The sequence below is a fragment of the Bacillus rossius genome, chromosome 1, assembly GCF_032445375.1.
Source record: "Bacillus rossius redtenbacheri isolate Brsri chromosome 1, Brsri_v3, whole genome shotgun sequence".
Taxonomy (NCBI): domain Eukaryota; kingdom Metazoa; phylum Arthropoda; class Insecta; order Phasmatodea; family Bacillidae; genus Bacillus; species Bacillus rossius.
This window is the reverse complement of record NC_086330.1, coordinates 149,267,287-149,295,138: the sequence shown is the minus strand read 5'-3', so window position 1 is coordinate 149,295,138 and position 27,852 is coordinate 149,267,287. Positions and strand designations below refer to the sequence as shown.

The 27,852-nt window shown below is 34.3% G+C and overlaps 1 protein-coding gene across 1 annotated transcript; it reads right to left on the bottom strand.

Annotated features, from left to right (window-relative positions):
- LOC134529591 (uncharacterized) lies at positions 1-27,850 on the bottom strand. Its single transcript, XM_063363846.1, has 7 exons — positions 27,811-27,850; positions 20,239-20,308; positions 15,984-16,053; positions 7,791-7,864; positions 2,449-2,599; positions 1,666-1,738; positions 1-279 (listed from the first exon to the last, which is right to left on the bottom strand). The coding sequence occupies exons 2-7, from the start codon at positions 20,287-20,289 to the stop codon at positions 255-257; spliced, it is 444 nt and encodes a 147-aa protein (XP_063219916.1). The 5' UTR covers positions 20,290-20,308; positions 27,811-27,850; the 3' UTR covers positions 1-254.
- Between the last annotated feature and the right edge of the window lie 2 nt (positions 27,851-27,852).

Below are 27,852 nucleotides of genomic sequence, written 5' to 3'. Positions count from 1 at the left end.
TATTCCCAAAACTTTTATTTAATATCAGGTAGTACATATTTTATTTACGTGACTCAATACACAGTCAACTTAAAAACATTTTCAATTCTCTCAATAGTTTCCCAAAAAAAAAAAAAGCTTCAAGCTAAAAAAAATCATTTAAAGAATATTAACTTTCTTTTTTTTTAAGAACAAAAAAAACTTATTCACAAGCAATTGTACAATTATGTTACATATTTGAATTTCTCTTCGTAAACTCCATTTCCTTGCGCTGACTACAGCGGGCACGTCAGTAAGGGGCTGTAACAACAAGTAATGTTTAAGTTAACATAAATCTGATAGTGGTGAAGCTATGAATAACAGACTAAAAATAAGACACAAAAACTCGAATATTTAATTTTTTTAATTTATTGTTTCAGTAAAATTGTATTTATATTTTAAAATTTACCTTAACACTATTTTTTTAATATAATTATATAAATTCTAGCGTATTTTTGTTGCAATAAATTTTACAAAATTACCATTCATTATTATGATAGCTACAGAATATTTGCAAAACTCCTATCTTCATATTAACACATAGTTCCGAGTTGAAGCTAAGAGTCATGGCCTTGCTATGTTATGACACAACACTGCGTGAAGTTAGAATTCATGGCCTTTCTAGGTTACGACATAACACTCCATGAAGCCAGAAGTCATGGCCTTGCTAGGTTACAACACAGCACCATGTGAAGCTTGAAGTCATGAACTTAATAGGTTACGACACAACTCTACGTGAAGCTAGAAGTCGTGGTCTTGCTAATTCACAACTCAACCCTACATAAAGCTAGAAGTCATGACTTTGCTAGGTTATGACACAACACCGCGTGAAGCTAGAAGTAAGGCCTTGCTAAGTTAACACAAAAAACCGCGTGAAGTTAGATGTCAAAACCTTGCTTGGTAATAACACAACACTGCATGTTATTAGAAGTTATGGCCTTGCAAGGTTACGACACAGTGCCATGTGAAGCTAGTGGTGTACACATACTGATATTACAAACTGAAAAATTTTGATAAGTTGCTAAATATGTATTGGAAGTTATCGAACCAATAAATTTGTATGAGCAATTTACCATATAAATATGGTGTCTTCCTACATCGTTAAATATAATATAATGTAATATAAAATGGTTTTGAAATGTATCATATTTGTATGGTTAATATCCTATAATGTTTACATTACATGTTTAGGGATGTTACCAAAAATTATTTGATGTTTTATTTTGCAACAGATTGTTTTTAAGAGCTTTGCTTAGCCAAAATAATAAATAAGACAAAATTTTTAATAAAACTCAATATTTGAAATATTTTCTGTAACAATTTTCCTTAAACTTGCAGGATGTCGTAAGTACTGAAGACGCAAATCGTCCATATCTTTTTTATTATTTGTTATGTCTTTTCGTAATGTCTACCATAATTATTCTCTTTTAATTATATTTAATGGAATTAAGGCATTCCTGCTAATGTTGGGTCTGTATATTCTGGGAATGGCTGACAAACAATCTAGTTCTTAAAACACCCATTTCTAAAATAAGACCCATAAGAGTTTAAAAAAAATTACAAAAAATGTTAACCTTCCTTACGAATGTCGGTACGTTAAACGACGATCTTTTAACATTTGAGGAGCTACTGATTCAGGAAACTCACCCTACGCAAGAAAGTAGCTTGCGAGTTCTCAGACAAGAGGAGTCGGCTTCATCCGCTCTCGGGACTTCACTTGCTGTTGGAAATAAACATTAGAAACCTAACAATATTAAAATTAAATAATAACCTTGAACACGAGATCAAATTTCTATAAGTTAAATTAACGGCATAATACTCACGTAACAGTTTAAATAATATTCACGTAGGAGTTTATATGTTTTGTTTTATATTTTAAGGACACCTTTCAATCATTTAAAGTGCATTGAAAGTATAACTTTAATTCCTAAGGGCTCGTTTTAACCTAACTTTAACTTACTTATATTGAGTAAAGTCATTTAATGCAATGCTGTCAACAAGAGCTCATTACTATTTACATGTAGCGTTTTGGCTTAATACCACCAATATATCGCCACTAAAACAAACAACCAGTTATTATTCTTAGTAAATGAGCAGAATCCTTGACTTAACTTTGAGGATAAACGACTCTACTATTAAATTTATTCAGGTAAAAATTTCAGTCACACCGAACAATGTTATTGGCTCTACCTAGTTAGTTATAGAACCCAGGAAGTTCAGAAAACAATATATATATATATATATATGTATATATGTATTTATATATATATATGTATATATATATATGTATATATGTATGTATATATATATATATATATATATATATTACAAATAATGTTTTGTGCATTTTCTTTCTAGTAAAGTTGTAGCTCAAAGAAATTGACTAACATTATAGTGAGCGTACTATATTACAGTAAAGAATGTTGTTACCTTCTCCAAGACACTGCATCGCCTTTGGCGCATCGATACATCTTGCATAGCTTGCAACGTTCTCTCCAGAAACAGCGTGCAGGAAATCGGGCAAACTAAAACCATTCTTGGTTAATATTCCCATACGTTTCAAGATGCAGTCGTACACACACTGAAACACAAAATCATCGACTCTCCTTGTATAACTACGATAACACTTGAAGAATTACAAGAAATTTTGAAATTAATCATCCTGGATAGATAGTTGAACTAGTAGCCTTAAAAGCAAAATAAAGACCAAACTTTCTTTTATACCTTAATATAGTTAATTACATTATAGGAGTGCAATTAGGTAACATTCGATATAAATTATAAACAAATATTACTTAATTATCTTTAATACCGGTATAATCGTTTTTCTCGGCCTATGCAGATCGAGAGAAATGAAATAAACAATTTACCGATATCAAAATCATACACAAGAAGCACTTGGTAAGCTTACACTACTGGAAAATATGAGGTGCCGAATATCATACAACGTACTTACTGAGCTTCACGTAACAGGTCCGAATGTAGTTATGGAATACTACGCCTTCCGTACCACCAAGCAAGCTATCGCAGTGTGCCTCATTTTCTCGGCTACCCGGGTTATATACTACAGAGTAGGTTGTTAGTAGTGGTAATGCATCTACTACTTTCAGAAGTTTTTTAGAATTGTAGGTATCGCACACTGTACCATTTCCGTAGCAAGGTTTTTAGGGGGGAGGGGGCTCTGGGGTAAAGGTACAGGAAGGATTTTACAATGAGTGACACTCCTACCTCATCAAATGTGAAATTAGATTAGCGTCATTTTTATATAAAAAATTTAAAACAGACTACTTAAAAACTCTTTAAAACATTTATTAACAATTATGTTGTGTTATTGTGTGATAATTAATATAAACTTTTAGTATTTTCATCATACATTAGATGTTATCTGGGCCACACAGAAAACACCCCACGCCAGACTTCAGGCCCGACAGTAACTAACACGACCTAGCTTTCTGATGAGGAGTACAAAGTCTCCAGACAAAATTTTGTCTTAACATAAACTTCACGATATTTTATTCAGTATGTACAGCAGCGAACTCACCAGAAGCAGAAAAACATGCACCAAACAAGTATGGGATAGTGGTGAACTTAAGGGTGTATGTCCAGTTCCAGGTCATTATTAGGTAGATTTCGAAGGAATACTACCTACTGTAGCCTTTACCATGGTGCGACTTTCGGAAAATTGTTATATAGTTTTTCGTTTCATGATCCATAAACCTCACAATCATCGTCAACTCAATAATTTATTTATATATATATATATGTAAATATATATCACATTTTTAGCAACACGATAACTGCCGTAATTTTCACAAATCACTTCTAAACTGAAAACATAAATTTTAATCATGGAAAATCTCGGTCAATTTCTTTAATGGCAATATCTGACCAATGAGGTAGAAATGGGAAAGTTTTTGGAAAAAATAGAAAATTCGCTGTAGCTCCCATAATATGATTAATATCACATTTGTTTGAACGTGTTATAACTTGTATGGCTAATATCAAAAACTTTTGTCTAAATTAATTTTTGATTCTACCAACTATAACTGCAAGGGATGACAAAAAAATGTTGGAGGACAAATTAATTCATTACTCCTTTATTGAGCACTATGAAAACCAACCAAATAATTTTTAAATTGTATAATTTTTATCTAAAACATTTGTTGAAAACATTTTTTGATCAAACAAACCATTGCAGAAAATGTATTTTAAAAACAGAGGTAGATTTAAAAAAAAATTATATATTCCGTACTACGTACATTTCAATTTATTGTAAAAGCATAAATTATTCTCTACATCTTTCGTCTAAATTATTTTTCATGCGACCTATTAAAACTATACCATCGCTGTAAAGGATAATAAAGAGGGATTAAAATATAAAAATAAATTTAAAGCTACCTTAGTATTCACAATATCAAATCAGTTAAAATTGTTTTAAATTTTAAAAAATTTATCTAAAACTTTATCCGAGGAAATTTTTGATGAGAGGAGCCATTGCTGCAGGGGGTTGAAAAAAAAACTGGGCTAGAAATAAAAATAAATTCATAATTTCCGTACAACGTACACTATCAAATACGTTCTAATTTATTGTGGAACCATAAATGATTGTCCAAAACTTTCGTCTGAAACAATGTTTTATAAGACTTACCATTAGTGCAAGAAGTAAAAAAAAAAAAAAAAAAAAAAAACACAAAGGCTGAATGACAACAAAAATTCATAACTCCGTTAGTAGGCACGCTATAAAATCCGTTCAAATTGTTTACAAACCCTTCAAATAATAACATAAATATTCCTCTGACACAATTTCTGATACAACTAACCACACTGAAAATGGTGGATAAAAAGGGGTTAAAATATGAAAATATATTCATAACTCCTTGGTAAGCACACCATCAAATCCATTCAAATTGTTTGTAAATCTGATTATATTTTATCCAACACTTTTGTCTGAAACAATTTTTGATAATGCAAACAATAAATTATTGTAAGGGGTTAAAGTTCCTGAGGCTGGAATAATAAAATAAATAAAACTTCAATACCATGTACGCTATCTTATCCATTTTATTTTTAATTAACTTTCAAAATAATCTCTTGAACTTTTGTTAAAATAAATTTTTATCTAACCAGCCATTACTGCAAGAAGTGGAAATAACAAGGTTTGAAAGTGTAATATAATATCCGTTATACTTTATTTTATTAATCCTAAAATTTATCTAAAACTTTGGCTGAATTTTTTGGATTAAACGAATTATTAAAGCTAAAAAGAACTTGAAATTAAAAAAATCAAAACTTTCTTAGTATCAAATCCATTCGAATTTATTTCAAACCATCGTATTATTATATTAAACAGTGGCGCAAAGAAAAATTTTATACGACTACTTTGTTAGTCCAAGGGATGAAAAATAGTTTTTGACGGTCAAGAAAATGGAATAATTACCTTAGTAGGCATAATATTGTTACGAATGCGATAGACCAGGTTTGGAGCTGGCTGGCGGCCCTGCATGGCCACTGGTGTCACGCGCCGTGTCACGTGCCGGCCACTGACATAAGGCATGTCATGCGTGCCTGGCCGCATTACAAGGATCGTTGCTACCTTCTAACCCCACCGTTCCCCACGCATTGTCCTTCCTCGGCACTGTTATCTTTCGCTGAGCGGCTTTGGGAATCCGCGGGCCGCCTTCGCGGAGTGGCGCGAATGGGCACCGCCTTTCTGGACTTTTCGGGCGTCGGGTCGGCCCGGGATGACACAACACATCACAGCCGCTCTTGTGGTTCGAGAAGAGCGCCACACGTACCTACGCAGTGATGCCAGCCTCCACTAGAGTCCCGCAACGGAATTCCGTGACACTTCCGAGTGAATTCCGAGAGTTCGGAGAGTTCCGCGAGTGAAGGGAAGTGCGACATAAGCGAAGAGGGTGAGAGACCGCCTCGAGAGTGGCGTGGCGAGGAGCGAAGGGACCGTGAGAGTGCGACTGAGTGGCGCGAGACTGTGTGTGTGCACAGGCGTGTGGTAAGGAGCGAACCACTGTTGAGTCTAGCTCCAGTGAGGAGTGCGAACTGTGGAACTTGATAGACATTAAGTGACTTGCGAATAAACATTTTTAAGTGCCAGTGATAGGTGATCGGACATTTTTATGTACAATTATTTATTAGTAATTTAAATAGTAGTAATAAATAAACCTGTCATAAAACCTAATTGGGAAACCTAATTGGGCTATTCCTTTCGAGCCCAGTTGTCCCCACATAGATCGGAACAACATGTAGGCTAATTCGATCTAAGCTATTCAATGCTGGATGCGAGTTCAAAACATTCATATTATTTTGCTGCATGGAAAATAAGAAAAAGTTTAATCGATCATTTTGTAATATTGGAGAACATAAATGTGTTATAAACGTTATGTTCTTCAAATGTTCCAGAATTTTATAGAAGATTTCAAAATATTTTCTGAAGGTATAGATACTTATAAATCTACCTACGCCTCTAGGCTGTCGAAAGGGATTATTTTTATTTTTATTTTTGATACAATTTAACTTGTAGACATTTTGAGTAGCCGAACTTTAACTAAATGAAATATATATATAGTGCATACTTTTCGCATAATTAGCTGGAAAAGAAGAATTTTTAACTTTTTTGTGCATTATGGATATGGAGAATCAAATTGAATAAATAAAAAAAAACATTTTCTGGTTTAAGGGCAATGCTGGTATCTACTGATATGCATGGTATTAAAATTCTTTCAGAAAAATTTATTTGATTATGTTACCCTTTGAAAATCATAAAATTCTGATGATTCAGAAAGGCCATGATAAAGCAAATATTTTTTTCTGAAAAATTAAACCATATAACATAGCATCAAGTAAAATTGACTTTAAAACTAAAAAGTCAGATTTTGTATTCCATTTTATTATCCTTATTCATACTGCAAAAAACGTAAAAAATTAATTTTGCAAATTATTTATGCAACATACCTATATACATATTTCGTATTGTGAAAATTTGCACACTTGAAAAGTCGGCAAGTTTAACCGTGTGGAAAGTTAATATAAAATAATGACATGCCATGTGACATACGCCCGTAAGTGTGGGCTCTTGAGATATTTAAAACTCAACCCCTCACCTTCCTTAGACCTATCACATGACCACAACTTTCCCTGGATGAGTTTACGTTTTCGGGGCAGGTGAGGAACATGGTCACGGGGGGGGGGGGGGGGGGGCAGGGACATAAGTTTCGGAACACATGTTTCTTCCATCTCCAAATCCTGGATCAGTCACTGTCAGTTCAGTAGCCGTCCCAGACAGAGTGAATTTCAGAAACCAAAGAAAATTTATATGAGGATGCCTGAACGAAATTTCGATCTGGTCTTCCGAGTTGCAAGACCAGTGTCTTACCACTGCACCAATTGTTTTGACCATATAGTAATATTCTTCACCAACGTGCCAATCTTACCTCTTTATTATATTTTCATTGACCTTCATTTGTTTTATATGACAGTTTTGATTACCTTTTGGCTTAATTTTGTGACGACTTAAGACCTTACAACTTCACAACCTTGCGTTATAACCGGGACTCGAACCCAGAACGACTCGCACCGTAAGCTAGCGTGCAGACGACTGCTCCGCGGAGGTCGACCCGAAATGGTATTAACGCCTCCTTTACTTCCGTGTGAATACTATTCCCATTTACGTACATTACGTAACCTAACCGATAGCTTAAAACTGTTGGTAGTATAAAGTTACTTAGTCGTTGGTTTTAAGAAAGTTGTACACTCACCATCGTAGGTTGGTCATTTGTATTGGATCTAACTGCATCGGTCAGAATTCTGCCTACCCTTGGCGATGAAAACTCTGTAAAAAACGCACAATTGAACATAACTAGAGATGTATATATGTTATATATGATAAATTACCAAAAAATATTAAATCTAAATTTTAGAAATACTCATGAATTGTGACGACACAACTAACAGAATTCTATACAATGTCCACTGTGAGAGGCACACGGCCAGGGTGTTAACTGATAGAAATTTTCCATCCATCGTTAATAGTAAAAGTAAAGAAAACAAGTATTAATTTAACATGAGGGTTTATTTAAATGTTTGCTAAGTACATAAAGGTAAGTTTGTACTTGAAGTGAAAAGTAAATTTTATTCACAGCTTTGTCTTGAGACACTGAGAAGAGAGTAAACAGACACGTAATAAATATCTTTGCAATTTTATTCCAGAAAGATATATAACCAGATGGCTGTGTAAATATTTTTTTTTGTATTTTCTTTAGACGAACTTCCATTATTCCCTTTTCTCTTTTCCACTTCTTCGTATATTCTTTCATCTTAATCTGAATAGCGGTTTGCTCACACGGTTCCAAACTTTCCCACTTGTAGACACCGACTTAAATTCAACCCACTTAATGGAACAAAATGACTCACTACGCTTTAAAAAAAACTTTTAATGGGTAGGGGATAGAGAAAAATACTAAATTCATTTTTGTTACAAGGTTTCAATTACTTTTTTAAAGCATTAAGTAAACTTTTAACTACAGAAAAATATATTGCAGTAGAAACATACTTAACTCGTACGAGACTTATGTAAACACATCCTGTAAGACGAATTAGCAAAGTTTACGGACATATTTTCAAAAACCTAAAGAAACTATAGATAAGAAAGATTTTTAAAATTTACTATCTAAATCCGTTCTGTAATTTTGAAAGCAGTTGACTTTATTTTTATATTACCTATGTCCTGCAATCAGAAATACCAAATCTGCAAAACATTCTAGTATGTGTAGTGTAGCATCATATAACTACAAACAATTTATTTATTTTCAGATTTATTTATTTCTAAATGTATTGTCACTAAACACATTATAGTCGTAAAATGAATCGACTGTACGTAGTTAAAAAAATCCTTAATATGTTTTTGGTATTTTTTTACCAAAACCTTGAGCCCTCCATTAAGGTTATATTAAGGATTGAATGAAGCAACATATTCCGTTATCCTACATAAACATTTTACGTATCCACGTCTGTCTTAGGTTATTTCTGTGTTATAACAATTATTGGCTAGTTAAGTAGAGTTGTACGGGGAAAATCTACTTTTAACGATATGTTATATACTTAGGGCTGAAATTGGTACGAATACTACAGCAACGAAAGGAATAATAAATTTAGAATGAAAGAAGGATATATGGGCTCAACGCCTCGTATACATAGAGAGCATTAGAGATGACGATGAGCAATGAAATTAAAATGGAGCATTGATGGAATGCTTTGCCATGGGGGGAGGGTAAACAGAAGCACTCCAAAGAAACCCACCGTAAAACGTGTAAAAAAAACCCACTTGCTAGCATTCTATGTTTGAACTCGCTGGGAATCGAACCCGGCCTTTTTGGAAGGCTAGCGATATGACCACTTTTTTCTGTAAACAATTTAATTTACTGAGCCAATTTTATAACTAAACATTTTCTGCACATTTTTTAAGACCAGATATCCTTACTAATATTATAAATGCGAAAGTAACTTTGTCTGTCTGTCTGTTTGTCTGTCTGTCGCGCTTTCACGCCAAAGCTACTGAACCGATTAAAATAAAATTTGGTACACAGATAGTCTAGAGCCTGAGAAAGGACATATGATACTTTTTAATGTGAAAAAAGGGTTGTAAGGAGTTAAAAGTGGGATGAAAATTTGTATGGAAGTATAAATAAATAAATAATAAATAATAAATAAATAATAAAGCTCAATGACAGATGCATAAAGTTGCAAGAGTTCATTTAGAAAAAAAAAAGTTTTTCCCATGGGCAACTCTATGTGGCATGCTCACGTGTATCAAACTGCAAAATTGTCATGTTTTGGCAAAAGATGGAAAAACAAAAAAAAACGTAGTTTATAAAAATGTACTTATATAAACTCATATTAATACTTCATACCTTATGTACTTATATATACTTAAGTAATTCAATAAGCTCTTTGCAGTGAAACACTGCACATAGCTCATTAAAGTATTTATACATATGTGTTTTATTTGCAAAATTATTAACTTAAATAATTAAAAATGCTACCCAAAGACACTATTCCACGCGGACGAAGTCGCGGGCACAGCTAGTCATTTATTTAAAAACATTTCAGTATTCCCACTACAAAAATAAGTGTTTAAAATGAACTAAAAACGTGTTTTTTTGCAATGTTTTAAGACAGACAATGAAATTTTATTTTTAAAGAATGTTATGTACTGTTTGCAAAACGATTCACGAATTTCACGTTTCAGGAATAAAGTGCTTATTTTTGTAAGATGAGAAAATTGCAGGTCAAGTGATCAATCTAGTGGACCACAGTGACTACCTAATGCAGTTAAAAACTTTTTAGTTATTCTTTGTCAATAAATTCTTATGATATACCTACATGATTTTAAATTTTTTATGACAATAAATCTTTTTGTTGTGGTAATATTCTTACGCTATTATTGTAATATTCGTGTAAAATAATTTTATAATAATTAATAAAATTTGATGTATTTATTTCATAGCCATAAAGTATGGTGTCCACTATAAATTGGTACTCCTGAACCCAAGCATCAAGGTTTAATTAACACCATGTAACATCCCTGCTAATATTATTGACGAGAAAGTATGTTTGTCAAGTTGTTCTTCTTCTACGCAGCAGCGGAGCAACGTATCGACATGACTTTTGCGTATATATAGTTTATGGGCCGGAGAGCGACATAAACTACATAAAATTATGAAATTATTTTCATAAGGGGAAAAAAAGTAGTCAATTCAGTTTTATAAAACAGTGGGATTGTGTCATTTCTCTATGTCCGCCACACGGTCATATAGTAAGTTCTTGCAGCTTCGTAACCTTCTCCTTGGCGAAACCCATCCGCTTAGTGAAGCTCGCGGCTGCTAGCGAAACAAAGGTGGTAATATCAGTTTACTTTGGAACTTCGTCAAAAGATGGGGTTGCCTTGAATTAGTAAAGCACTATCGTTTGATGCGTCCATCACATCTTGCCTAGAAAATACCTGTCTTCCCACAAAATGAAGTTGAAGATTGGTGTTCCGGTTTGGCCGATGCGTAGTCTTGATGCACCGAGATTGAGCAATCAATGTAAATGCAAATGCAAATGCAAATTTCCCGTTATTTAAGTGTATGTCCTACAGACTTGAAACTTCGTAGTAATTTTATATTATGATGTATTTAGCCTGGGCAACGCCGAATACTTAAGTTAGTATGATTATAAATTAGAGAACACCTTAATTTCCAAGTCATTTATAAAATATCTTAGTCTCTTTTCAAATTTGAAATTATATTTTCATAAGCTTGTGAATTCTTTATACTCTACTCCTCGTAGAAATCGTTCCCTAATAAAATACATGACATTTTATGCAACTAATTCAAATTATATTCTTTCCTTTTATTTATTATTAATTACTTCTTCACTATGATCAATTATCTGGAATGAGATCAAGTTGGTTAATAGTAGTACAATACACAGTATCCAAAACCAATTAATTCAACTAATTATTTAAAAAAAATTTTTTTAAATTCTATTCATACTTTATTTGCTGACAGCAGAGTTCAACTAGATTCACTCATTGTTAAAAATTGCTACAGACTTCAGTAGTATATAAATCGAGGTTACAGGGACTGGGTTCTGGGTCCGGATTTTTAATTGTCGACGCCATATAGGATTGCGACATCACGGCGGCCATCGTGAATGATGACATAGCTGTTGCATTTTTTGTTACGGGCACTATATTGAATTCTGAAGTTACGGTGGCCATATTCGATTAACTTGACCTTGACCTCGGCCAACATCTTGAATTCTAGAACTTTAAGCCATCTTTAACTATAGAAGGTTGCAATTTTAGTTACGGTCACCTTCTTGAAAATTATGTCAACATTGCACTTTTGGTCACGGCCACCATCTTGAAATTCCATAATACTTAAGCAAGAAAATTGGGACATATCTTAAAATTTATAAAAAATGTAAATACTAAAATTTTAATAAAAATTCATTCTCTTTTCAAATTCATCCGCCACATTGAAAATCTTTTTTTTAGCTATAAAATCGCAAAAAACTTTAAATTACATTAAAAAATTTACTTAGTTAAATTTTGATAAAATTGATCTAAAAGTACTGAGTTCAAACCCGGTGAGGTCATTTGATTAAAAATGGCGATGGATCATTCCTCCACAGAAGCCACTAACTCCAAGGTAAATATTACGTCAGTTAGTATGACATCATGGCAGCCATGTTGTTTTTATCTGCTGGAGGCAGCAATATTGATCTAACATATTGTTTTAGTCTGCTAAAGGGCGCTTCCACCAAATTAGTTTAATTTTTACACGCTAGAATGCAGTATCATTTATTACCTTGACGTCCACCATCTTGTGTACTGCCTTTCCCGCCATCTTGAAACCCTGTTATTATTAAGTAAATATTTTGAATATTTTTCAAAAATTATTAAAATAATTACTTTTTAAAAGATGGATTGATTCAATCGATTATTGTTTCGTTCTATCCTTGGCTGATGCAAAAAATGTCTATTTCGGTAAACTCACTTATTAAAAAACATGGAGAAAAATCATAAAAGCAGCTTAAACTCCTAATTTATACGCTTCCAGCAAGTCGATGATGACATGATTGCCGTTATTATGGAAATTCGTTGTTTTACCTATAAATTCGGAAAAACAATCAAAACATAAAAAAAAAGATTCATAATCTAACTTCTCACGGTTTGATGCCAGGCAGTACAGAGTTAATTAAATTGATTAATTATATATTAAACAGTCTAAGGTCAGGATTCAATAACTAAAAAAACACACAAGAAAATCATATGAAACAGCAAGACCGAAAAGGAATTAGAATACACCCAAGTGCTAGTCACTCATGCGGTAAGGACCATGTGATTGATACCCAACCGCCAACTTTGTATTTTTTCTCTTGACTTGCGTAGAAAAATAACTTCCAATATATGTGGAGTGAAAAGTATTCACGTATGGCTAGTCAAAGTACCTAAATTGAGGCACGTTGGACAAAAAAAAAATTGGTTGTCTGTAAAGTCGGTTTGCGGACGATAGTTTAACGTGACAACGTCATAACAAAACATTGATGAAATTATTGCATACTTTTATAAATAAAATTGAATTATTTTTATTTTAATAATAAAAGAATAAATACTTGAAATTATAACAGTAATCAGATTTTTAAAATGCAAGAATAATTAACCTTTATTGCCGAAATCGTTGTAATAAGCAATGAAAACCACATTAACTTTTCACTTCACTGTATAAACAGTCGACGAAACAGTTCACGTGTAGATGACTTGTATTAATTTTAAAAACTGGCGTTTAGCTATAAAGTTGAAATATAATTATGATCAAGTTTTCATATAAATAAACTGTAATCAAATATCTATCATCAATTATATGAATCACCATAATTTTTTAGTCAATTGCAAAATAACCTATTATTACTGCACTCACCGACAGATGTTACTTTTTTTAATAACAAAAAAATAAATACTTGAAATTATACTAGTAATCAGATTCATTTTCTTACGCACATTTGACGTAGAAACAGATTTATAAACAAAGTTTTAAGTTTTCACTTCTGTCGGTGCGGAGCAAGCGTACAATGAGTGTAACAGGACACAGCGTAACGGAACAACGTGTGCAACGGGACACTTTTTCGTGCGTGCCGCCGGCGTTCATCGACTTATTAGACGTTGTCACGTCTAAATTTTTTTAAAAAAATTGTCAAGGCTAGAGGCAGAGGCCGCCCGGACGAGACTCGGCACCTGCACTTGAACATTAACTCAGGGCGCGAGAACTGCAAGCTAGCAGAAGTGTCGGATGACTGCTCAGCTACAAGATCGTGACATGCGACGCACCGACCATCACGGCAATGCGTAAAAACATGGCTTAAATCATAACCCAGTACATGAAAATTAGTTTTTGGAATAGCTTCAAGTACGAAAAACGGAAAGAGAGTAAAAAACTAGCCTACCAAAGTAGCATTTGCTCCCCGAAAAACGTTGTAGTGCAAATACCAGAGTCGAACACAGAACATATGCCACAAAAAAGACACAACCACGAATAATAATAAACAGCAAATCTTCATACAGATCAAGCGAATCGGAACCACGAGACCTTTTTTTCTATACTCGGCGACATTTTAAACAGGGCATGTACAAAGTCATACGCATAGGACAAGCGTCTTCAAACAAGATGACTTATTTTTTTTTAATATTAGCATTCCTTTCAAACAAGTATTGACCTATTTCAAGAAGACAAGTGTCTTCGAACTGTCAAAAAAAAATTATATGGATAAACTCTAATGCAAGAACAAGATGTTTAGATAAATTAAATTTTCAGTCCTGGATTTAAAGAAAAGAGCTCAGCTTTGTACGAAAATTCAACTCAGTAGGATACGATCTCGTCACAGGTATATAGCGCTGGGATACGATGTCATCAGAGGGATACGACTGGTAGGATAAAACTGCTAGGATACTACGAAAACTGTCTTTGCTAGAAATGAGATTATGAGAAATAAAACAACAATATTTCGAAATCCAAACAATTGATTTATTTTTTGATTTTATACACAAGTAGGTTTAACAGGGCATTATTATATGTAGCCTGCATGTCTTAGTTCCTATAGCATGGTGGCTATTTTGTTGAGGTGCGAGTATTTTCCACCACTAAGAAAAAAAAATTATTCTTTACCTGTCGAAAAATATGTTAGGATCTTCCCATGACGTGCATTTAATCTGTTCTGCGGTCATATTCCTTGCAAGTTTACTATTATTTTTAATATCTATGAAGTCTTCCGTTTTAAGCAAGCCTCCAAGTCACCATCGTCTTCGACCCAGTGACCATCATAAACTGATCAGAATAATTAAGTTTAACACGTCGTTTCCATTATCAGAGCATCATCACTGACAGCTTCAAATTAAACTATTTTGTTCTCATTTTCTATAAAGCCGTAATTGCTGCTATGGTTCAAGTAATATTATTTAAACCTTCAGCTTCAGTAAAAGAAAAACCATCAGAGAATTCTGTAGGAAAATAAAATCTTTCAAAAATCATCTTTGGAATCTTGAAATTATTTTCTCATATGTCTCAAAACATCGTAATCGACTCAGTAATATATCCTATTACGTTTTAATTTCACATGATGAAAAATATTGCTAATGCTGATTTGGTAACAGGAATTCATCAATTAAACGAAACTCTGAATACAATTTGCATGTATCACCTCGAAAAAAAGCAGGGATTGTTTTCTCAGGAATAACGAGAAGCACTTGGAGGAAACCAACAAAATATTGACAAGAATAATCAGGAGCACACGGAGAAAACCCACAGAAGCCACGTCAGAAATGACCAGAAGCACTCGGATAAAACCAAAAATAATATTTACAGGAGCGCACGGGAAAACCAACATACGTTTTGTTAAATCAACCTCAGTATATCACAAATATTATATTTAAAAATACAAAACAACTTCTGTCCGCTTGTGAACTTCTCCTTTGTTCAGTAAGGATAGAGTTCTATCGTAAGCATAAGCCAACATAATGCATTAGTCAAGAATAGAACCAAGCACTGCAATAGATTGAATCAATCATTATTTTAACAAGTGATTGTATTAATGATTTTTGGAATTTTACCCAATTTCTGGCTTAATAATTACAGAATTTAAAGATGACGTCCAAGATAGTCGACAAGATGGTGGACGCCAAGGTAATAAATATTACTGCACCATAGTCGGTACAAATTAAACTAATAAGGCGACAGGACCCTCTTGCAGACAAAATCAATATGTCGGATTCAAGATGGCTGCCTCCAGCAGACAAAAACAATTCTGATCCCATGACGTCTACCTTGGAGCCAGGACTCAGCCTCATTTATATACTACTCACTTCAGTGGACGAATAGAATGAAAGGGTTAAAAACAACACACATACTTACCAACGTTTCCATTGTATTTTTTATTGCAGTCTACGAGGTCGCTCTCCACGACTGACGTAAAATCAGCAGCCTGCAAACAAGGCGCTCTTAAGTTAGTGCTTTAGTGTTGCTCATTGCTTCTGCTGCTGTATTTTGGCAGCGAAACGTAGCTCGTAAGTTATTTAAGGCACGTCCAAATTATATAAAAAAATAAAAGACAATTAAATATGTACGAACTAAGAGTGCAGACAGATAGACATGTATGTAGGTAACGTATGTTTTTAATTACAACAAATTTACGCTAAATTTCTATTTAAAGGTTTTAATTTTTTTAAAAACTTTAATCCACTAATTCTTTAAATAATAATAATAAATTAATTTAAATAAAGAATTTTAAATAATTACATCATGCACTGAATTATTTGTTATTATTTCACCCGTCGAAAAGTAATTAACAGACATTCTGGATGTTCTGAAAACGCTATTTACGGAAATTAAGTTCATGTGAATTTTTTAAATATTTATAGGTGATGTTGCAAAAAAAAAAGGTGTTACAAATTGTAAAACAAATCATTAATTTTTAATTTCCTTAAACCTAATATTTTTATAGTAAGTTACTGTTAATCGCTTACTGATTGTTTTAACAAGCAATCTGTTAATGTATGTATTTTTTTTTCCTGTGTTCTTAAAAATATCACTCTGTTGATTGGTATACCAATCAATGCGTAAGCATATCAAACACTTCTATGTTAAACAACTTTGCCGCATAATATTGTAGGCTATAATAATAATAAATTTTATTTTTATACATAAACGTTATACCTATTTTCACAAACTACTACTCGATTCCGTATGTTTTTAAATTAGGATCTATGACAATGAGAACACGTAATTATGAATTTATTTAAATTTATATACATGACATAAGATAGGTCACTTTTGCCATGACATTTCCGGTAACAGAGAAATACTTGTGGAACAGTATAAAAGTACTCTAAAGCATAGTTATGAAAAGCGGCGTAAGACTTTTGAGATATTAATAATCACTGTTAATACTGAACCAATTAATTGGGAGAGTAGTCCGAGCATATCAGTTATAATTGACACCCAGAGTTAAGCTGCTAAACATTCTGCTAAGCGTATTTCAATAATTCCTTACGTACACGTCCGCATCAGTACACGGTCGGTTAAGTAATTGACGGTTACCATGTTTCTTATTCCAAAAAAATAATAATAACAATAATAATAATATACATCAAAACCCACGATGTTGAAGACAACCAAGTCTTTAAAATAATGGTAGATAGCTCATTTTCAGGTGTAAAAATACGTTATGAGAATACCCTTTGAGCTAAGTATACCGTAATTTCGAATTCTTCACAAATATTTCTAATTTATTAAATGATGATTACTGATACTTTCATCACGAACAAACACTTTACAAGTCAGACACATCGAGAGAGGAACCGGTCATGACCTACAACAATGATAGGCAACTGGCGGCCCGCGAAATAGTTTCGCAGCTACACACAGCTCGCCTCAACAATAGTTCAAGAAAGAAATTTTATAATACACTGTAAAAAAAATTGTAGTTTTACAAGGATATTCCTTAGAAACTCAGTTACCAACGATATCACTTGTAAAAAATTGTAAGACAGAGTCGTTAGTAAGGCGGATCGTTAGTGTATATATATATATATATATATATATATATATATATATATATAAAACAAGAGACCCACCCCGGCTTCGCACGGGTGCAATGTACAATCAAAATAAATGAGACAATTATTTAGGGAAATAATAAGTTTAATGTATAATTAATTATTTATTTAAATGCTAATAATTATGTCACAAATGAAAATAATCTCTTATCTAGTCTCTAGTCCTTTTGATTCATCCTTCCATTTCAAAGCAGAGCAATATTCGGAGACATTGAAAAATACAAATAAAATTAAATAAAAATTATAAACTTATAACTTTAAAATTATAATAAACGTAGTTTTATCCTTGAAATTAAAATAATTTGAACTTGAATCCACAAATAATAAACATTAAATAGGTAAATAAATAAACAAAAGAATAAAAACAAACTGAACTTAACTACGTTAAAGAAAGAGCCAATATTCGTATAATGTACAATAGAGACAATAAATATGCAGTGAACCTTTGATACGATTTAGAGAGTAAATAAATAAACAAAATAAGAAATCGTTATTTATTTACCGATCGTTTGTTACTATAGGAACACTGAACACCGTCATATTTCAGACATTTTGTACAAAATATCTACAAACTATACATACACACCTTCCTTGTTCAACGCTCTTTCCATTAGTGAAAACCGTATCAAAATTCGGGTGTGGTTTAGAAGAATTAATCGGAGAAACAGACAGAAACAGATAGCGACATTGTTTTATACTATTTAGAGATTGGATGTTGGAATGTATGTATGACAATAAAGTCCGACACCGTTTGACCGATCGCCATGAAAGTTGTTACATCGATGAGTTTTATGCTATTTTGGTTTTTATGTTATCAAATTTATTGTAACTCGCCGCTAGATGGCGCTGTAGTGCATAAACTTCTTAATCGTTCAACCGATCGCCATGAAAATTGATATGCATAGATATTTGAACACAGAGAATATTTTCATCATATTAATTTTGCTATAACTCGCCACTAGATGGCGCTGCAGCCAATCAACTTTTAAACCGTTAAACTGATCGGTATGGGTAAACAGAAACTCATAAGTCATAAAAATACAAACAGCAATTGTGTGTTACTTCTCTACATCCACCACACTGTCATATAGCGCTATCAATTTTTCTTTAACTCGCGGACAATATATCACCCTGTGTTCAGCCCTAGCAACACCAGGTACGGCAGCTAGTATAAATAGACAGATAAATAAACAGATAGAGGTAACCTAGCGAGATGACGCATCATATCGCTGGATTATCTCCATCTCTTTTATAAATGGTAAATCGATTAATTATTCTAAATTCACAATGTATTTTCATAAGGTTTTCACCATTATTAAGAGAATTTCTTCCGGAAGGTTATGTGTATAATACATTCATAATACATTTAAAGCTAGTAAGGTAATCTCGATGTTTTGTAATCAGGTCATAAAAAGACACTTTTAGGATTTACGCTGACTTATGCATGACGAAACCCCAAATTAATGTACATAAAAGACCTCCAGTAAAGTCCAAGCTTGATAGGTAGAACTTAGGTGCTGTTAACACCTCCTACGTGATGTTTTTACTATCTGTAAATTCAATAAGTTGGTTATATATTACCTTTTATTTTTTTCCGCACACCCTGGTCTATTTCTATAGTTAATAATTCATTGTAAGTAAATATTTTAGTTGTAATGTTATTATTCCAGAACATTTATTGTTTTAAGACTTACGTATTAAAACTACATGACGCTTCATTACCTAGTAAATAGCATCCGTATGGAGCCGGCGTGGGTATCTACTTCCAGAATTAAGTACAGTAGGTATGTCCATAAAAAAGAAGTTCCCAGTTATAAAATTGAATAGTATGATTAATAATCGTTGTAGGGTTTTGGTTCAAGATCACAATTAAAGAGTAACTCAAACAGTTTTAGATAGCCGCATGCGTGAATACTGCTTTGTTGTTTTCTCGCTTGCATGGAGAAAGAATGGTTTCTTTCCCAATTAGTAAAGGGTGAAACTGTAAACTTTATTTAGTAAAAGGATGGAGTCCCTCCCTAATGGAATCTCTTTGAACGAGAGTGGTTGAACGTCGAAGTCCCTGACCGGTGGATTGGTCGTAATGGTCGAGACGACATAGCTCTTTTTCGCTGGCATCCACGTGCACCTGACATAACGCAATTCGATTTTTTTTCGTTTGGGGCTTTATAAAATATCATGTTTACGTTCCATCACTGCCAGAGTTTAGACACAGAAGAGGCTTTTAATTATACTACTCCGGACGTGTTAACCAAAGTTTGGAAAGAATTTGACTTTATGTTGGGTGAATGTAGTATAGCTAAAGATGCTTAGAATGAACATTTGTAAAAAAATAATACTAGGTTGGTTTACCTCTAATTTTATGTTTGATTTGTTGTAAATAGTCTTAATTAAACTGTTATAATATACTTACCATTTAAACAGGGATTTTTTTATAGACACTCTGTATTATAATAGCGAGAAACCACTTTAAAACAATTTAAAAAATAATAGAATAATAAAATTTACTTGTTAAATAATTTATGTTTTTCTATTATAATTTCTATACTTACCACGATCAAAGCGAGTGACACGCAAGTAATAATGGACTGAACTGCAGACATAATTATCAAAGGATGAAACCTGAAAAAAAAAATTTAAAAAAATTAAAATCCAGTTAAGGTGGTGAGATCTGATACAATAAATTTTATCTATGTTTTACCAGATCACTTTTTTTACTTGGTTTACAAATTGTGATACTCCCACGTTCTAAATGGAACTTTGACCACATTAACAGTACCTATGTGTTTGGGTTCTAAGTGTTTCTGTACAACGTGAGCAACAGGAGATTTTCTCGTAGGTTTAACATATTGGCGCCAATGCATGAAGGGAAACGCATGACAGCATATCCTCGGTAACAACGTTATTCTGGCCAATGATCAGCATTCTCTTTGAAAATATTGTTGTGTGTTAGATTACTATCGTTTTTATATATCCTTAATTTCAAAATATTTGCCAGTAGTTGTTGCTTAGCTGAATGAGGCATACAGCTTACAAAGCAAAAAATAACTTGAATCCATTTATCACAGTCTTAACTTTTATTCATGTCATAATATTTTACAAATCACGCATAAAAAATTATTTATTGTGGGTGAAAAAAATTTATTTTCATGAAAGTATGTTCTTGTATGCAACAATCTAGACATACTTAACATGGTGTATTTTTTAAGTGAGAGATTTGTCAGTAATGCTATAAGCACACGTAGCTTTCCGAGTAAATTATGCAGTGCGACTGAAAGCAGGTAAGTCAAAATGTAATGATATTCAGGAAAGAACATAAATAATATAGAATTAATGGCTAGCTCAGGAATTTGGATCCATAAAACTATAAATATATTAGTAAAACTGTTATGTATATTTAAAGAATTCTAGACTTTGTTTGGTTTTAACTATAAACCCAAAACATTTTACTTCGCCCTCTTCCCTAACATCAAAGAACTGGTGGTACTGTAGATATGTTATCAGAGATGTTCACTCTATTACCTAACCACCTGAAAAGTTAATTGTATGTAAAGTAAACGTAATTTACTAGAATTTTAATAAGAATATAAAAAAAATCCTAAGATAAATTAATGAAATAATAATTGTCTAAAATCAAGTTCCAGGCTGGCTTAAAAACGTTGTTTCAAAGAGTTTATATTTCCAATTTTCTGGGGGAGGGCTCTTAAACACCCATATTCTATGTGAGCTATTTAATACCTTCTAGGTCTCCTGCCGAGGCCCCCTTACATAATGGTAGGGCCAAGCAAACGTAAATGGCCCAGAGCCCCCTAAAGTGTAGGACCGCCATTGGATGCTATAGAGTATGTCATGTAACTTGTCTCAATGTTGACAGTTCTCCTAAGTAGCACCTTCGGTCTACCTATCCTCCTGTCAGTAATGTTATGTCAACAGCGTTCGTGTACAACTTAATGTCGCCAGCTTTCGTAAAGCAAACATCGTGCGTTGTTTTTCAGAACACATTTGGGGGAATCGGAACAACTTGCACCAGGGGCGCAAATCTGTAGGACTCGCGGCCCGAGAGTGGCGCGTGGGTTTCAACCGACACAAGTCATCTCTGGATAGGGTGCTTTTATGTTGTATACTGTCCATATTTTGGCCTATATGCATGCAATACGCAGATAACTCTGAAACTTTCATAAAGTTTTCCATAACACATAGTTTTAACGTTTACGTTTATCAACCCCGTTTCACAGTCACGATTTTGAAAGCGTAAGCGGGTCCCCTTAGTGAGGGGCTGTGTAGGAGACTGCCCTTCTCTGCTCAGGGAGTACTGCAGAGTTTGAGCCTAGTTGCACTGGCGCGGACTCCCAGCGCCCACTCGGCACGCGAGGACTGAAGTGCGACTGTGCCTTCGCTATCGATTCCGGCACCTACTTCGAACAGCACTTCCCTTCCCGCGCTCAGGTCCACGAAGTTACTCCCAGCTGCTGGGAACGAATGAATTAGGCCGGGTTTACTCTACAGATACGTGCAGCTAAGCCCTCGTGTATAATATTTTTATATTTTTGTGTTGATTTAAGTTCAACCAATGTGTTTCAGACAGCTACCACAACAATCGTTTGTTTCAATTCAGTTGCCCGGTAACACAATTTAAACAGCTGCTGCCATATTTGGATATGAGAGATTGTTACAAGTAATGCTTATTTATTATTTATTTATATAAAAGTTTTTTTTCTGTATGTACACTATTTTTAAATGCCAACCAGCAGTCATCTTTTGTCTAGGTTTGAAATCGCCTCTTTCAGATGTGAGCTGCGTTTGACCATATGACGTCATCGCAACGGCGTGGCTGTGAACGATTCAAATCTTGGAATTCTCCTAGAAGCCTAGCTAGACCAGGAGAGGCTGGATCCCAGCAACAGGTTATACATTGAAATGTATATTGGAAACCAGCATCGTGTGTTCTATTGCGTTAGTATATGTACCTAAAATATCAGCTTTGTAACAAATCTGTGTGCGTTAACTTTGCCATATTGTGGGAAAAATTTCCATCGCTACCTACGCCATCGACATCACATCTAAACCAGGTAACACACGGCTTGAAACTATTAATATTACTATGAATTAAGACAACACTTTCATTAATATATTGATAGTTAAAGTGTACAAATTAGCAAGATTGTTCTTTTCTCCCCTGAGAGGTCTTCGTGCTTTCAATCTGAGATAAGCCAAGCAGATAACTTTAATATTGTTACGAACGCGAGAGATAAGACAGCGATGCCAGGTTTGGAGCTGGCTGGCGGCCCCGCACGGTCACTGACGTCATGCGCCATCCATTGACGTAAGACATGCCACGAGTGCCTGCCGGGATTACAGGGGTCGTCACTACCCAACTCCCCCCCCCCTCCAATCATTCTGTGCGGCGCCCTGCCTCGCGCGAACTGCCGATTATCTTCTCGACGCTTCAGGCGTCGGGTCGGCACAGGATGACGCGACTGGCCCCAGCCGCGCTCGTCACTTCTAGAAGGGCACCAGGGTCTATATAAGCCTGGGCGTCGGCCTCCGCGACAGTTGCTCGGCGAGTTGGAGTGAGCTCCTTGGTGAGGAGAGGTGCGACGGCGGCGACGGAGTGCGACGAGAGTTCGGCGACGGAGGTACACGAGGAGTGCTGCGGCGAGAGTTGCGCGAGGGTTGCGGTGTGTAAGGACTTGAGATACTGAGTGCGAGTAATTGGTTAGTAGGCATTTTAAGTAAGATTATGTATTAGTGTTTTAAATACAAGCAGTCAATAAAACTGTGCAAAAAAATAATTGGGCTATTCCTATACGAAACCAGTTCTTTCCACTCAACGATTATTAAAATCGTAAAAAAAAATTGTAAATTGATTGCAAGTTAATTCGATTCTATTTCTAAAAAACTTTATCCTGGTTAACTATTATTTTAATAAATTTCAAGTTCATAAACTATACCTGTAAATTGATTTGATGAATATTAAAGTTATATATATGTATAAGTTTAAAATTCATCAAATCAATGTATATATGTATATATATATAATATCAGTGTCCGCCCTATATTTCCGGAGATTTAATCACATACATTTTAATTGAATACTGTGTCGACCATATTAGTACAGAAATGTATGTCTGGGAACAGGGTGCAGGGTGTAGTGCCACGTGCCGGTACGCCATCTTGGATTGTAACGTCACGGCAACCACCTTATGTGACTGACATTTGACCTTGAACTTGACTTTGAAATCTACCACAATTTCTGTCATCTTGAAAACTAGAATATTCCGCCATTTTGTAATCGAGTGCCCCACTCTCAAAGTTTCAGTTGCAATAATCGTTACGCTGACATAATTAACGAACGCCCCACTCCCCTGACTTTGCAATTTTCGTTACGGTGACATCACCATGAAGCGCCCCACTCCTGTGAATTACACATTTCGTTACAGTAGAAATTTGCACCATCTTGGGTTCCACCATTTTGAAATTATGACGTCACGGCCACCGTATTGAAAATCCGTAATTATTAACACAGAATATCTGGATAAAATGAAGTTCATAAAAAATTATTTGATTACAATTTTAATGAAATATAAATATAAAAACTCTCTTACTTCATAAAGCTCAGAGTCTTCGGTTCGAACCCGACGACAAAAAATATGACAATGGAGTCCTTCCTCCCTGAGGCAACCAGCAGACCTACCTCCTCCACTAATGCCAAGAAACATATATCGTCAACCAGTATGATAACGTAGCGCCCTTCTATGGATCCGCAATTTTGTTTTCGTCTGTTAAATTTTGCTGCTGACATATTAGTGTTCATTTTTACCCGCTAGAGTGCGGTAGTACCTACTGTTGTAATTGTGTAGCCTTGTAGACATGCAGACTTATAGCCTTGTAAACCCGTAACCATTTAGCCAATGTCGATTAGGGTTGGTTAATATAAAACTTATATACATTAAAAGTATTGCATTTAAATAAACTAATGCAAATTGACTGCTGTTTTGACTCGTGTAGTAATGAAAAAGGTTGTTGTTTTGACTCACGACTTATACGGCTCAGACGATAGGACTATCTTTCCACCTCCGGCCATGGAGCAGCGCGGATCGTCATATAGTTTGACTCGTCTGACATATTATTCCGGTATATTGGTATTGTGAACTCTATGGTGTATTTACCATCATTAACGCTGAGTTAGATGGAAGGCCTACCATCGACGCTGCAGACCCCGATGGCAGCGGCGCCGACGGCGGCGGAGGTCCCGGTGGCAGCTACACCTATCTCATCACTGCAAGAGACTTCAAAAAGCGTGGTTTCACCAGCAGTGGAGACATTGACAGGTTGAAGTTTCGCTAGGGTTTCCAGCAACCTCGGGTACTTTAATGGGCAACGGACATTCATTGGCATGTTAATCGCACCAGTGCAAATACTAAATACTGTGGTAGGTTATTAATTACACCTTCAAGTGCTCGAAGGCATGAAAGAAGTGTATGCCAGAATAATGCACAAAGAATACTGTTTCATTGCCGCAAATGTAATTAAATATTTGGATGAATAGACAGCTTACATCGACATTACGAAATATGCTCAAGTAGTATGTAAATGTGACTCCTGCGCCAGGCCCCAGGCGGAGGAGCCGAGGAGCCGACCACTATCTGGGATTCTGACGTCACGGCAGCCATCTTAGATGACCTTGACCTTAAAATTTGACCTTGACCATCAAAATTTACCAACATTTGCCCAAAATTCGTCAAAATTCCCCAAAATTTCCAGTTTTTGGAAAATAAATTCCGCCAAAAAATCTAAAAAAAAAATAAAAATAAAAAAATCCTCTTTTCGAGGGGAAAATTCCCGTTTCGAGGAAAAATTTACCGTTGTTAGTCCTCAAAAATACCAGCGGCTTGAAATGTCCCCATAGCGGCTTTAATTCCCCATGGTCAAGCCACTTTAAGCCGCTGGTGGGGAAACTTTGACCTTGACCCCGGCTGCCATATTGGATTATAGAATGTTTCTCTTTTTGTTTCGGCCACCATCTTTAAAATCTTTATGTATTATCCGATTTTAATGAAAAACGTATTCCACGTTTGTCTGCACCGACTTATTGTGGTTTTCAATTCTATTGTGTAACCTGAGAATCATCTGTCTGGGAACCTCCACTGAATTAGATAAGCATCAGTACAGGTACAGAAACGCAGATAAATGTGACGCCTAACTTCACTAAGTATAACATAAGTACCAAACGTATTCAGAGCATACCGAACGTATTGAAATCAGTATGCCCTAATTGTACTATAGACCAAAGTATTCTGTAACATTTAACTTGTTAACATTAAGAACCTTATTTTTAATACATTAAGTTATTATAAGAATTATTATTTAAAATTTACTGTTTATAAATTTTTATAGGACTATAAAATGTGTACACTGACAGTTGTATTACAGTTAAAGTAATTCCGAAAAAAAAAATTATAAACAAAACATATTATTTCACAGGTGAAACTAATTGTAGCAGTCGCTCACTTAACAAGGCAGTCTTTTAATTAATGTGGTTTACTCAAAGTTAATATTTTGACATTAATATTATAAAAAAATTTTTTGGAAAAACGTTTGAAATCAACCTTTCATCTTTCAGTTATATCTCTTCAGGAGTAAAAATTTAATATCATTTGATGCTCTGGTTGAAATACAACAATAAATATTATTTTCAAATTATCATTCTGATTTTTTTAAAAATAAAATGTTTAAAATATATTTAATATATTTTTATTGAAAAATAAAGGTGTGTCTAAAACATATTGTGCTCTATGCCTTATATCTGGCAACCAAGCACACCGAAACAAGAGAGAGGTAATGGAATTAATTGTGCGTTAAAAATAGAGAGTAAATACCCATTAAAATGCACACTGTAAATCAAGGATGATACATGCTACAATGTAAAACAGTAGTAAACAATTTTATTCCTGTGATATTGTCAAAAATTTAGTTTAAAGGTTTTATTATTTTTTTTTTCACTGTGGGAAAGTTTATCATGAGAAATGCATATAATAACAAGAACATCGAAGCCTTCTGTAACTATTCCGTCTGAGACTAAAAAGTTTTCGGAACACTCCATTTAAAATATGGAGGGTGGGAATGTAAGCCAAAAATCAGGAAGTTGAAAGCTGGCCGATGCTTGTGTTCCGTTTTTGCATCTTACGTTTGTTTTTAGTTTAACATCTGGTTGAGAACTTCTTTGTTGAACAATTGCGTGATGCTCTTTGTACGGAACATTTTACTTACACGGCTTCGAATAGCATTTTTAAAAACTTAATGCATGTATCAGTTTCTTAAGAACTTTTTTCCTATCAAGTGAATGGCTGCTTTGCGAGACAAGAGATATCAAATTTCCCGTAATTTAATGACCAGCTACGCTTACTTTTTCTTGTCTTCAAATTAGATCATGTTTTATCGTAGGGGAAAAACGGCTGCAAAATTTTATTTTCTCTCCGTTAAAGCTCAAATATGCAGATGCGCTTGTAATTAAATTATTTCAACTTCAAGACAATTTTGTGCCATGCAAGTGAATCCAGTTATTAGATCTTCCCCTTTAACTTTTTTTAAGCTTTTTTTCTTCTTCATAAAAGTAGGACGAAATACCGACGGCGAAGAGCAGACTGACAGAGAGAACAGGTGTTCCAAGTTAACAAAAAAAAAAAAAAAAAGGAAGAAATTCTAGATGTTTGACAGCAGTGATAAAATCTGGTATGCTCCGGACTTCCAGGGTGGTTGTACATCGAGATGGTTGACACCTCTATAGTTGATTTTGCAGTTATTTAAACCCTTTCGGAGGCCTCATTATAGGAGTGTTAGAATTCATATCGAGCGATTTTATTTCTTTCTTTGGTATATTTGAGTATATCGAGTTTCATAACATAAAAATATGTTAATATTAACTTTTAATTTGAGCACACAAAAGTAAAAAAAAAAAAAAAACAGATTACTTTAACTATGTGAGGAGTAAGCATGCGCCAAGTACTTAGAACCTAAATTTGGCAAAGTAGTGAAATTTATTTCAAAAATTACGAACTTAGAGAAATATATTTCTGCACTTATCGTGTAAACATCGAATATAGGGACATATAAATTGGTATTACCCTCCCGCCGCAGGGCAAAACGATTCGTCGGACTTACCAGAG